Raw genomic sequence first — 12,197 nt, forward strand, 5'->3', positions numbered from 1 at the left:
AACGATCCATATTGTAATTGTATAAGATATAACATACTGTTTATCATATAGCAAATAAAAACGTTTCAGTCACAAAGTGATTAGTCCATTTTATCTGTTATTTTTCGAAATTGTATATAACAAGTAAACTAGACTAAATATATATAGTTCCTTTTATATCATATAAAACTGTATTGTTTTTTTTTTCACATAAAATAATATTGTTATCAAGTTAACAAAGAACAAACCGAAACATCGCAAATCTAATCATACCTAAACTAAAACTCCCTAAAAAAGTATATCATAATTTATTATTACTATAAAATACCAAAAGAAATCTCAATTAAAATAGAAACTTAATAAATTCATAACATATCCATCGAGCAAACGACCCTTTAATATTTTATTTCAATATAAAAATATTTATCAATTTTTGAAAAAAAAAGAAAGGAAAAAAAATGGGTATGGCCCTATAAATGAACAAAGGGACCTCAACAATGTCCTCTTCTCTCGTCGTCGTCTCCTTTGGCCTAACTACATTACATTATACACACACACTACCACACACTTCACGCTCTCTCTTCTCTCTCTCTCTCACACCTTTCATCATCCCTTCTCTCTTTTATTCTATGTTCATCATCTAAGCTCCTCCCTCTCTCTCCTTCGCCGCCATAGCTTCCACTTCCCTTTAAACAAAGCTGTACAGTTAAAAGCTTAAGGTACGAACACGAATCTTATCTTAAATCCTTCAGATCTGTGAATTTTGCCTTTCAAAATTAACGGATCTGTTCTCGATTTTGTTGTTAATTTCAGATTCAGATCTTGTGTTTAGAGATCTAATTTTCAAAATCTGTGTGTTCATGTGAATCAGGTTTATTTTAAATTTTTTTTTGGTTTGAAAAATTCGAAAAAGATGAATCACTTTGCGGTACAACCAAACGCGTTCGCAGCTGGTGGAGATTTGAGAAGCTCTGTTTCAGTTGTTGAAAGAGATCAAACCACCGTCGTTTGCCCAAAACCACGTCGTATTGGTCTCCGTAACTACCATCATCCTTCTCGATCTCTCCGTTGCTACTTCAGGTTTGTTTGAATTATTCAAATCCTCACTCGTTCGTGTGTTTGATTGATTCAATTTGCCTATAAGATTAATTGTGATTTTTTTTTGTGTGTATTCAGTCATCAATTGGAGTTATGTGAATCTAAAGCAGAGACTGATATCTTAGATATCATACTCACCAAGGTTTGTATTCTTCTTCTTCGTTCGTTCTCCTTAATTTTGAGTTGTTTTTGGTAGGTGAAACTTTGGTAAAGGATCTTTTTCAATTAAAAGAAACTAGTAACGAGTCGGTTTCTTGAAAATATTATTCTAGAAAGAAAATTAAAAGTAGTAGTAATCGTGTACGATTCTTTTGATTATATATAAAAAAAGGGAACATGTGATCGTTGTGTGTGTGTATTAAGGACTTTGTCGAATACTTTAGGAATAAAGACGTCTTCTTCGAGTTAACTCCTTACAGCACATAGTGTGGGTCACCTATGTTTCTTTAAACTATTTATTTAGCCAAAAGAAGTGTATGAATTATATAATAATCATGGAGGAGGAGATTTTGATGATGATGTGTTTTTGGTTGACAGGATGGTTATGGTACAGAACAAGTTAATACGCAGCAGCAGGTAATAGACTCGCCGTCCCCGTTTTTATGTGGGTCGCCGCCGAGCAGAGTCGCTAACCCATTAACACAGGATGCAAGATTCAGAGATGACATCGTACTGGTCTCTTCACCACCGGTGGGTTTACCTCAGTCATCCCCTTCTTCTACTACTTCCTCTGGGAGGAAAGGAGGAGGGTGTGTTGTTAGAGGCAATTTTGGTAACAGCCCAGCGGTTAGGATTGAAGGGTTTGATTGTCTTGACAGGGACAGCAGAAACTGCTCTATCCCTGCCTTGGCTTAGAGATTCGAAACCCTTTGACAAAAACCCTTTAAGGGGGTTTCATACAATATACTCTTTTGAATTAACTCAACAAGAAAACCAAATTAGTGGTGCGTCGTAAATATAAGTGTTAAGGAGAATTGAGATGTTGTGTGGAATCTTTTTGAAGGGGGACAGAGTAAGAAGAAGAGTACGAGAGAGATCGATCTTTTGGAGTTTGCTTCCTTTTTTTTTTTCAAGAGTGTAAATAGGTAACGGAGCAAATTTTCTGGGTTAAGTTTTTTATATTAGTTTGTAGTGTTTTTTAATGGGTCTTATCTTGTAAGTATTAAGGTGAGGAAAAAATAAAAGTTTAGGTTTTGGGAGAAGTATTAAATATATTTGGGAAGGTTTCTTTGTATGGGTCATTTGTGTAAAGTAAAGAAAAGGTTTGAGACCTAATCAGAGATAGAAGAAAGAAAGATATTTTGGGTATTAGGTTTTTTTTTTTTTTTTTTTGAGAGTCAGTTTCGAAGATGAGAAAAAATTTGTACAAAAAGAAGAAATTGAAATGATATTTTTTTACTTATGAAAGCAGCGAATCTTGTTGTTTCTGAAAGAGATGATGTAATGAGTAAAGAAAGAGAAAAGCTGTGAACTGAGAAGTGCCATGTGTTTCACAGACGTTGGAGACTAAGTTCAAAATATCTGGTTGATTTAATTATTATTTTTTACTTTTCATAACCAAAAAATCTAATGTGGTATCAGCAACAAAACTTTAAGAGTTATGACTTCATTCAATTGGTTTAAACAGAGGAGAGTTATTGTAACTTGTAGTTGTAAAGTTGAAATAAATTAGTGAAAAAAGTAAAAAATCAAGAGTTATATAAATTAACTTGAGAAAGTGTTATATAGGTAAATGAAAATGTGTTTATAATTTTTTTTTTTTAAAAAGAAGAAGAAGAGGAAGAAAAAAGAAAGAACATGCGGTCTCTCTCAGCATCTTCTACGCTTTTGGTTACAAGAATATCGTCAGATCTGTGAAAGTCTGACACTCTGCTACTGCTCCCATTTAATTTTTTATTCTTTTAATATATCCTTTTACAACTGAAAGTTATATAGTTTAGTTACTCACCAGTTATTATTATGTTTTGGTAAAAACTAAATTGAAGTATATAAATGTCTGAAAAATAATAAAAATAAATTGTTTTATTTATGTAATTTTAAAATAATTAAAGTATTTAAATTTAGACAAAAAATAATCGAAATAATCAAATGACTAATATCTTTAAAAGATTAGTTATTAACAGAAACAGATAAGAATGATCTACCGATTAAACATAGAATAATCCAAAATAGGAAGAATTTTAACATATCGAAAAAAATAGAGAATGTTTAAAATATGGTAATTATATATCTTTTTGTTCTGTTTGCTTTTCTGTTTTCTATTTTTTTTTTAATAACTAAAAAGTTCTGGCCGAATCTCGTCCCGAGACAATAACATGTTATATGGTCTTGTACCAAACGCCACTTGAACCATCAATTTCTAAGTTTTTCAAAAAAAATTTCTAAATAGTTTTTAATATTGATATATAATTTTTCTTTTCATTTTTGTTCATCATGATATTTTAAAATTGAAAAGCGATGAAGCTGAAAGATGGAGGTTGAGGACAAGCTCCAAGTATGCATTAAGATTAGTTTATTATGTTATGATCAATAAGAAATGAAGCTTTGTTGAATTTTTAATATCCTACTATATAAGCTTTATATTTACTATCAGACATAACTGTTAAACTTTATCACTGGTACGTAAAAACAAACTATCTGGTTACTATGTCGCACTCGATAACAAAAAAAACAAACAAACTATCTGGTTACATGTTATATGGTCTCGACTTCTAGGTTTTCCAAAAAAAATTTTAGAAATAGTTTTTAATATCAATACATTTTTTTTTTCATTTTTGTTCAGCTATTGACAAGTTAACATATATGCTATTTTAACATATAGTTTCAAAACAATATCTCATACAAACAAAAACCTTTAAAAAATACCAACATAATATTACCCANAAAAACTGAAAAAAAAAAAAAAAAAAAAAAAAGAAGAAGAGATCTTTCCCCCAATCAGGATAAATTGCATCCTACCCTCCTAGAGTTACATTTTTGAACGACTAAAATAAAGTGTTCCTTTCTTAGTGATTGAAGATTTGATACTTGATGCATTTTCCTATATGTTGAAGAATGAAGATCCTTCAAAGTAGAGTAGTCCACGGATCAAAAATCACATATGGAATTTCAAAGACTGGACATATTCTCTAAAGCCCACTGGAAGCTTTTTTCACTTCCGTATCTAATAACATTACTAATATAGGCGAAGACTATGTATGTGTTAGAAAACTTCCACGACAGTCTCTAATTACCTAGACAGTTGTAGTCTCAATGTCTCATTCATATACTTTAATATGTTTTATAAGTTCCGCTTCATATATTTTCTCTATTTTAGCTATTTTTAAAATCATAATTCAGAGTATTAAGAATAGATCTCCAATACTTGCAACATTAATCTAAGAATATAATAACACCCTGATAATTAACAAACATAGGCTGCCGTTATATTTGGATCTTGATCCTATGCTTTCATAGTCCATTCTTGTCTTTATAATCCCAGAGAGATTTAAATCCACAAATATTGATCGCAGTCAAAATAGCACAAAGCAAGCAAGAGGTAGAGGTTTGTGAAAAAATAAAGTAAAAGGAAAACAAAAGCAGAGCTATAGTTTGAAGAAGAGAGTTATCATTTATCAACGATTCAACATGTTGTCTAAAACATTTATTAAAGTTGACAAAGAACAGACATGCATTTATCAAAATACATAGGGTTTGAATGGTAACTGCGTTCAGAACGGCTAAATCTGTCTGCAGTCTGGACTGCTCTATTTTTGGGGCGGACTACAGACCGCTGCGAACCAGCTCTATTTATATACAAAAATGATCCGCAGTTGGTCCGCAGCAGTCTTGTCTCTACTTTATTTGGACCGCACCACTGCGGACTATATTTGTTGAATGGTAAATTAAAAGCGGTGCAGTCTGCAGATAGATTTGGCCGCCCTGACCGTTGCAACCATTCACACCCATAGTATAATAGTAATAATATTTTATATAAATAAAGTTTGGGAGAAGCGAAAGGATGAAAATAGCGGAAAAATGTGGAGCGCCGATAAAACTGACCAAAGAGAAAGGGTCACTGACTCACTGGGGAAGTAAGTAAGCAGTTTGGTTTCGAGAATTGTGCAACCCATTCTCACATGACATTTGTCTCCCTCTTTCTTCCTACTTCTTTCTCTTATTTAATGATCTCTAACCAATTTTATAATATCACAGTTACACCCTAGATAAATTGTGAATTAACAAACAACCATCTAACTTTTTTTTTTCTTTGTTCTATATATAAACCTCTCGTAAAAGTAAAACTAACAACTAAATATTTATTATTATTCCTGCCAATAATTTACGTAAACGATTACATGATGATTTTCAAAAATGTCCTAATATAATGTTTTTCTTCTTTCTTTTGATTTATTGTTGATCTTGTAATAGAGTAGCATAAAAACCTTTAATAAACCGCAAAAAAAAAACATTAAAATGCAAAAATTTGATGTCAAACAATATTTTTGTTTATTTTTATTTATATGTATCATATCTATATATACAAAATAGTATATGTACCAACACAAATGTATTGAGACCAAAAATTTATTGATCATTATTAACCAAAACTTTAAGTAAACATATTAAACGAATTTTAATTGTGTAAATTTGTAGTACTGGAACTTTAGATATTTATTATATTATTTAGGGACTAATTATAAGTATTCATTATTAAACACAATATATTATTATTTATCAAGATACATATGTATATATATGGTGATAAAATAAAATTGTATTTTTTAATATTTTATTTTTAAGTATATGTTTGTCTAATAACAAATTTTTTTTTTCCAGTTTTTACTTTTCTGTTATCGCTTAACACTACTTTTTCTTTAAAAAAATTACACCGTTGTTGTCACAAATTTGATTCATCAATTCTTCACCAATAATTTTTGTAGTTCTAAAGACTAGGCAAAATATTTATGATTGAATGTTTTGATAGTAATGGCTATTAATTATATGGGCCTAAAATCTACGTTGGCCATTACATAAGGTTCCAAATTATTAATTACCTAAGATATGTGGCCCATTTAAGCTTTGTGTACAGTTATAGGCCATTAGAAATCGTGTTGGTTTTTTAACACAAGGGATGTGTAAAATTTACAAAAAATCGATTAAGATTATATGATTTGGAAACAAAATCATGAAATTGAGCATGTCTTTGGTATATGCATTAGCTTATGAGCTGGTAGATAATGGACAGATAAGGATGCATGTGTTGGTGGAGTTTTGTAGCAAAACCAGGCATTAATGGTTTTCACAAGTTTTAGTTTTATGTCATATTTATTCTTTTAGTGCTCTGCACAAAAATGAATACTATAAATTTGCTCTAGGTGTTTTGGATAATGTTGGAGATATAATATCAAGTCGGCATCTCCTAATTCATTAATTTGCTGAATTAAAACTTTATCGAGGTGGATACGAAAATAAGTATATTAATTTTCTGAGTATTTAGTATTTACTTAGATTGAGTTGGATATAATATAAGTAAACGCACACATGTACGTTCTTATGTTTATGTAAGAACTTAAATAATTCTATTGTTAAATGCTGTGGATATGACTCGGATTCGGGCATGTGTTAATTTTTAATGCTACAAGTTGTGTGGTTTTATTTTTGGTTTAACGCTTCAGAGGTAGTTTAAACACTTAAACTATGTCTAAATAGATGGAAGTTTAGTCGACAAAATCGATTACATCTCATAAACTCCTTTTGAGTATTCAACACCTTAAATATATTTTTATTAAATCAATATATAACTAAACCGTAAATATTTGTAATGCAAAGATTATTTTTATTTGATGTTTGTACGAAAGCTCTTTAATTCAAAAAAAAGTTCTAAAACTCAAACGAAAGCTCAAAACAGTCCAACTCAAAACTTTATCGGCCATTTATTATAAACACAATTATTGAACTAACCCCATCGGCAAAACAAAACGTGGCTGGTGATAGCCCTTTGATGGTGACCGAGAGAAGCAAATGAAAGTAGACGAAGAGAAGGTCCAATTGCCACTTGCCCCTTCCGATCCCCACATACAATATTCAACTTGACCCTGTCCTAGTCCTAAAATACACAAATTTGTTTTTTTCTTTCACATTGTTATCTTTATTTTTAGAAATTGTTTTTTTTCCCTAATCCATTTCGGGTAGTTACACCCCCACTAGAAAAACACAACATGTACATGAAGACATACCTATCAATAATAGACCTATCGTTAAATAAAGGTTGTCGACAGAAAAAATAATAATAATAATAGTAAAGGTTATTTTACCATACTGATGTAGAATGTTCAGTCCGAAATTTAAGATTGGTTATATATATGCGGGTTGATTTGTTTGGACTTAAAAATTTTGACATCGAATAAAACATAATTTCTATTTTAAAAATTTTTTAATAAAGAAAACAAAATTGAAGTTTCAAATTTTTTTGTTTGTCATCATTGTTTAATTGGCAAATTATAAGCCTCTTTTTAAAAAAAATCAGATTCGAACATGGATTTGATGAGAATGAAAACAGAGGTGAATACTACTGACTCACTTGCTCCTTCTCTTTGAGTTTCAAAGTAAATTATATAAAAAACATATGTTTGTATGTAGTTGAACAAAAAAAATAATAAACAAAAACCTTTATTGATATAGGGTTTATCTTAAATAAAATAGATATATATGGAAATAACCAGAAGAGGCTGCATCCTGTTTCTGTAGCACATAAAATAACAGTTATTAATTATATATGGATATAATTGGGGTGTACGGGTTATTCAAATATAATTCGATTCAAATATATTATTTAAATTTTTTCTTATATATATATATTTTAACCAAGCAATTATTAGAAAATAGATAATAAAATTGTTCCATCTAAGATCAGTTTGGATCAAGTTTGAACTCGTTACTAGTAATTTTAAATTATATTTTAAATGTGTGATAAAAACATATTTAGACAAAATTATCTTCTCTTTTTTTTTCTTGCACACAGAAAAAAACAAGACTATCTCCTGCCGTCACGAACAGAAAAGGAAGTCCAGATGATCTCCAAGACTAAATATGTCGATGATGCGCTAAAAGTATATTACCAACTACTACAATTTAACTAAAACCAATTAAAATTAATATAAGAGGATATGGCGTGCAGAAGTAGGCACATAATAAAACGTGGCTGAGTTTCAACCTAACACAAAAAACGCCGTCGACACTGAGTTACAAAGTCTGAAGGTCATTGGATTCCAACTCAACCATACAAAATTCACTTTTGAAAGCAAAGTACTATTATCTAGGCACTTTGTTAAAATTCCACCTATGACTAACTACTAATATAATAGGCCTAGATTAATATTAATATTATATAGAGAATATGATCATTCGCTTTTATAATTTAATTTTACTTTCTTTATTATTTCGTAAATATGTATTATAATTAAAAAAGTTAAAGTTATAATTTCTTTGAATTATAACTACATACATGTCAATCGTAGTACACTAATTTTTGGTTTGATCACATAGTTTACAACTCTACAAAGAACGTTACCTGAATCATACGTACATGTCTCTATTGTCCCTTGCGTACGCTACGTTTGGAGATAAAGATGTATACAATGCATATCGCCACTTCGTGACCATTTTCTTTGAACATGAAAACACTTTAATCTCTCTACTTTATATCTTTCTATTTTTGGAATTAATTTTCTTTCTCAACCAAATCAATTGTTTTAACAATTTAAGTAAATGAAGAATATAGTTAAGCATGCAGCATGCTCATTTCTTTATATAATAACAATAATAGTTAATCAATGAATAAAGTTACAGATTGAATCGTTCGCTGATTATTTCAAAAGTTTGACTAGTTATTTTTTTCCATTAAGAAGTCGCTTATGTATTTACTAAAAGTTAGACTGACCCGATTAATCTTAAGTAGAAGTTCAACTTTTTTTTTTTGTAAGCGTGATTCAATTTAAGTTAAGCAATAACTTGTATATAAGTTTATAGATATACAATATATCACTACCAAATTTTTTATTTTAACATATATACAATATTGCTATGTTAGCCTTTTCATTTAATTTCATATACTTTTTTAAAAAATATTAGAACTCAGATGTTCAGAACAAATTAATACTAAAAATATTCCAAATCGAAAAACACTTAACCAAATGATTTTTGACATAGTAATATGTTTTAGATACTATATTCGTTACATATTTTCATAAATAAAATACTTTATTTTTATATAAACTGATCACATCATTATTTACTTTGTACAAAACAAGAAATACTCCTACGAGTCATCACCGGTTAATCATTTAACTGATATAATTTGAACTAGTTTAATCACCCCAATCTGAATTTAATCAATGTAATATACTTATGTATCATATTTTATAGAATCTCCAGATATTTTGGTTTAACAACTGCACAAGATATTTGGAGTGGGGAGAAAAAAGGGGAAACAATAAAAAAAAAGGAGGACACGTAGGGCAAAAGGAAGCAGACAGATGTTGTGAGTGTGACGTAAGGCAACTGAAGTTTACGTGAAACCAATGTCGGTAAGAGAGAATTCAAAAAAAAAAAAACAAATCTTCACGTCTCTCTCTACATCCAACTCTCACATATATGTCTTCTTCCACTAACCACTTCCCTTATAAATAATCCTCTGACTTCACTCTTCATCTTTAATTTAGATCAACACCAATCACTAACCAACATTTTTATAATGAAGAGACAGAGAAAAGATATGGAGGAAGAGGAAGGCACGGATAATGATCACTCATTGGCTGCTGCAGCGATGGAGGTTGCGGTTGCCGCAGCGGCGGCTGCAGCCACGGAGGAGGAGGAGCAATGTTGGGGCGGTGGAGTTGTGGAGGAGATGTCGTGGAGCTCTGTGTGGTTGCCTTTTTGGGACGTTGAGTTCGTTGGAAGAAACTATGGTGTCTTGTTCAATGATGTTGTTTGGGACGATGATATTTGGAACATCCATAACTTAGCTCATTCCTCATAATCATAGTCCTTACTCCTTACCAAGGATTCAAACTTTCGAATTAAGGGAAACTGGATTTTAACTTCTAAATTGTGTGGACAGAGATTGAGGTTCAGAATCTGTGGGTTTGTGGTACTATATGAAAGTTTATGGGGGTTTATAGATTGTTTTCATAATATTATGTGTTATTTATGATATTAGAATATAGTTCTCGACAATATGTAGGAATAAAATCAGTAGCCAAATTTAATAAAAAAACCTTCTCTATTATTTTTGTTCACACATTGAATTGATGAACCAAACCTACAATTGAAACATAACTATTGGCTAGTTTCTTTTCTTCTATATGATTAAAAATTTTAAAATAAAATAAGATTTTTCCAAGAAAATACTTATATACCTAGTAATCATAATAACATTAAAATGACCTTAAAAGCAAAACCTTTAATTATTATTACAAAAAAAAAAATAGAAACCCAAAAGATATCACATAGAAAATTTGTCTTTTCAAATGACAAAAACACAATTACAAACGATTAAATACTTTACTTAGAAGAAAAAAAACAACTCTCTTTTTAACTCTAAATCAATTGTTGGTGGTGTTAGGAACACCAACATCAGCATCGGTGATAGCAATATCATCAGTTTTAGGTTGGTGATGGTTCTAGTCCATGGGGTCTCCATCCTCTTCAACATTAGGAATTTGATTCAAATCCAAAATCATATTTTGGTTCGAGTTCATATTCAGATTCAAATTCAAATCCAGATTCACATTCATATTGAATTGATGAATTTTCTGTGGAATCTGTTGAAAAGGTTCAATAAGAAGATCACCTTGGCGTTGAATCGATTTCTGCTGATTTTGATTTTGATTCACGTGATCATAATCTCCAACTGGGACAACAACTGCATCTGCAACAACATAAGGAGGTAAACGAGAAGAAGATTCACCATTCTCCATAAGGTTCTGCCTCCTGCAAGTAAGCTTGTTTATATAGGTATCAATAAAAGAACTTAAATCTTGACGATCCTTTTCACCAAGCTTATGCACATCAATCTCTCCTTTAAGACAACCAAACATAATATTTTGAATCTCAAAATTTTGGTTATCAGTATGCATTTTTTGCAATTTTGCTTCCTCTTTAGCAATCCTCTCATGCAGAAAACGTTCTTGATCAAACATCCTTTTATTCCGATCACCCGTCGAAACCTCCATAAAATCTGATATCACTTTCTCAGCGCCTTCTCTTGATGGCCAAGCCTCAGGGTCTAGGTTGTATGGACTGTAGATAACCGCACACGTCTTGATGTCACAGAGAGTCGACAGCTGAGCAAGTTTCTTCATCATCCCTTTTTTCCGTTTGATGAAGCTTCTTTTTCTCGATGCTTCATTTTCTATAAGGGAATGCTTCATTTTTCTTCTCATGTTCACTATCTTTGTTGTGTGTCTTGTTTTGTTGGCATGAGGTGTTTATATAGGAAATGAAATGTGCTTTCTGCCCATTAGGGTTTATTTTCTTGCTCACTCATAGCTTTAGATTTGGTTGAATCTCAGATATCGTATCCGTTCCACTCCTATGTGTAGGCACTCAATTGAGTATAAAATGATAACCCTATCATTTTGCAGATAGTTAGTAATCCTGTTTAGATATTATACTTTTTATGGGACGTGAAGATAGAGATATTGTATTAAGGGTAAATTTTGCACTTACATATGTAATGTGAGATGTATTTTTATTTAGGATGTCCACGTTAGTAAAAAGTTGTATGAAAATTAATTTAAAATATTTACAATATATAAATCTATTTTTTTTTTTAATTTTCATATTAAATACCAATTTAAATGGATAAAACGTAAAGTGATAAAAAAAAATTACAAAAAAATATATATTTGTGGAATAGAAAATAACAATATAGATAATAACTATATTATATATTATAAAAATCAGTTGTAAGACATTTAAACGACAAGAACCATCTACACTCTCGATTTTTGTTCAACTATTATAGTGGCTTATACATCAATTAGATTAGATGTCTGATTATTAATTAATTTATGATAGTTTATATGGATAAAAAAGAATGTTCATCTTTGGTATGACACATGTAAATTGTAGAACAA

General features: G+C 30.4%; 3 protein-coding genes across 3 annotated transcripts; 2 read left to right on the forward strand and 1 right to left on the reverse strand.

Moving 5' to 3' along the window:
- LOC104787888 lies at positions 477-1,936 on the forward strand. Its single transcript, XM_010513543.2, has 4 exons — positions 477-698; positions 851-1,059; positions 1,156-1,219; positions 1,615-1,936. The coding sequence occupies exons 2-4, from the start codon at positions 893-895 to the stop codon at positions 1,930-1,932; spliced, it is 549 nt and encodes a 182-aa protein (XP_010511845.1). The 5' UTR covers positions 477-698; positions 851-892; the 3' UTR covers positions 1,933-1,936.
- LOC104787889 lies at positions 9,698-10,345 on the forward strand. Its single transcript, XM_010513544.2, has one exon. It carries the CDS (start codon positions 9,812-9,814, stop codon positions 10,094-10,096), a length of 285 nt encoding a protein of 94 aa, XP_010511846.1. The 5' UTR covers positions 9,698-9,811; the 3' UTR covers positions 10,097-10,345.
- On the reverse strand, positions 10,740-11,489 carry LOC104789706 (MADS-box transcription factor PHERES 2-like). The gene has a single exon (XM_010515360.2). It carries the CDS (start codon positions 11,487-11,489, stop codon positions 10,740-10,742), a length of 750 nt encoding a protein of 249 aa, XP_010513662.2.

Source organism: Camelina sativa, chromosome 5 (assembly GCF_000633955.1).
Source record: "Camelina sativa cultivar DH55 chromosome 5, Cs, whole genome shotgun sequence".
Lineage (NCBI taxonomy): Eukaryota > Viridiplantae > Streptophyta > Magnoliopsida > Brassicales > Brassicaceae > Camelina > Camelina sativa.

Bases quoted from the DNA above. Each gene is read 5' to 3' on its own strand.
- LOC104787888 (XM_010513543.2), top strand. From the start codon at position 893: ATGAATCACTTTGCGGTACAACCAAACGCGTTCGCAGCTGGTGGAGAT. The intron at 1,060-1,155 runs GTTTGTTTGAAT...GTGTGTATTCAG, and splicing joins TCTCTCCGTTGCTACTTCAG to TCATCAATTGGAGTTATGTG. The intron at 1,220-1,614 runs GTTTGTATTCTT...TTTGGTTGACAG, and splicing joins TAGATATCATACTCACCAAG to GATGGTTATGGTACAGAACA.
- LOC104787889 (XM_010513544.2), top strand. From the start codon at position 9,812: ATGAAGAGACAGAGAAAAGATATGGAGGAAGAGGAAGGCACGGATAAT.
- LOC104789706 (XM_010515360.2), bottom strand. From the start codon at position 11,489: ATGAAGCATTCCCTTATAGAAAATGAAGCATCGAGAAAAAGAAGCTTC.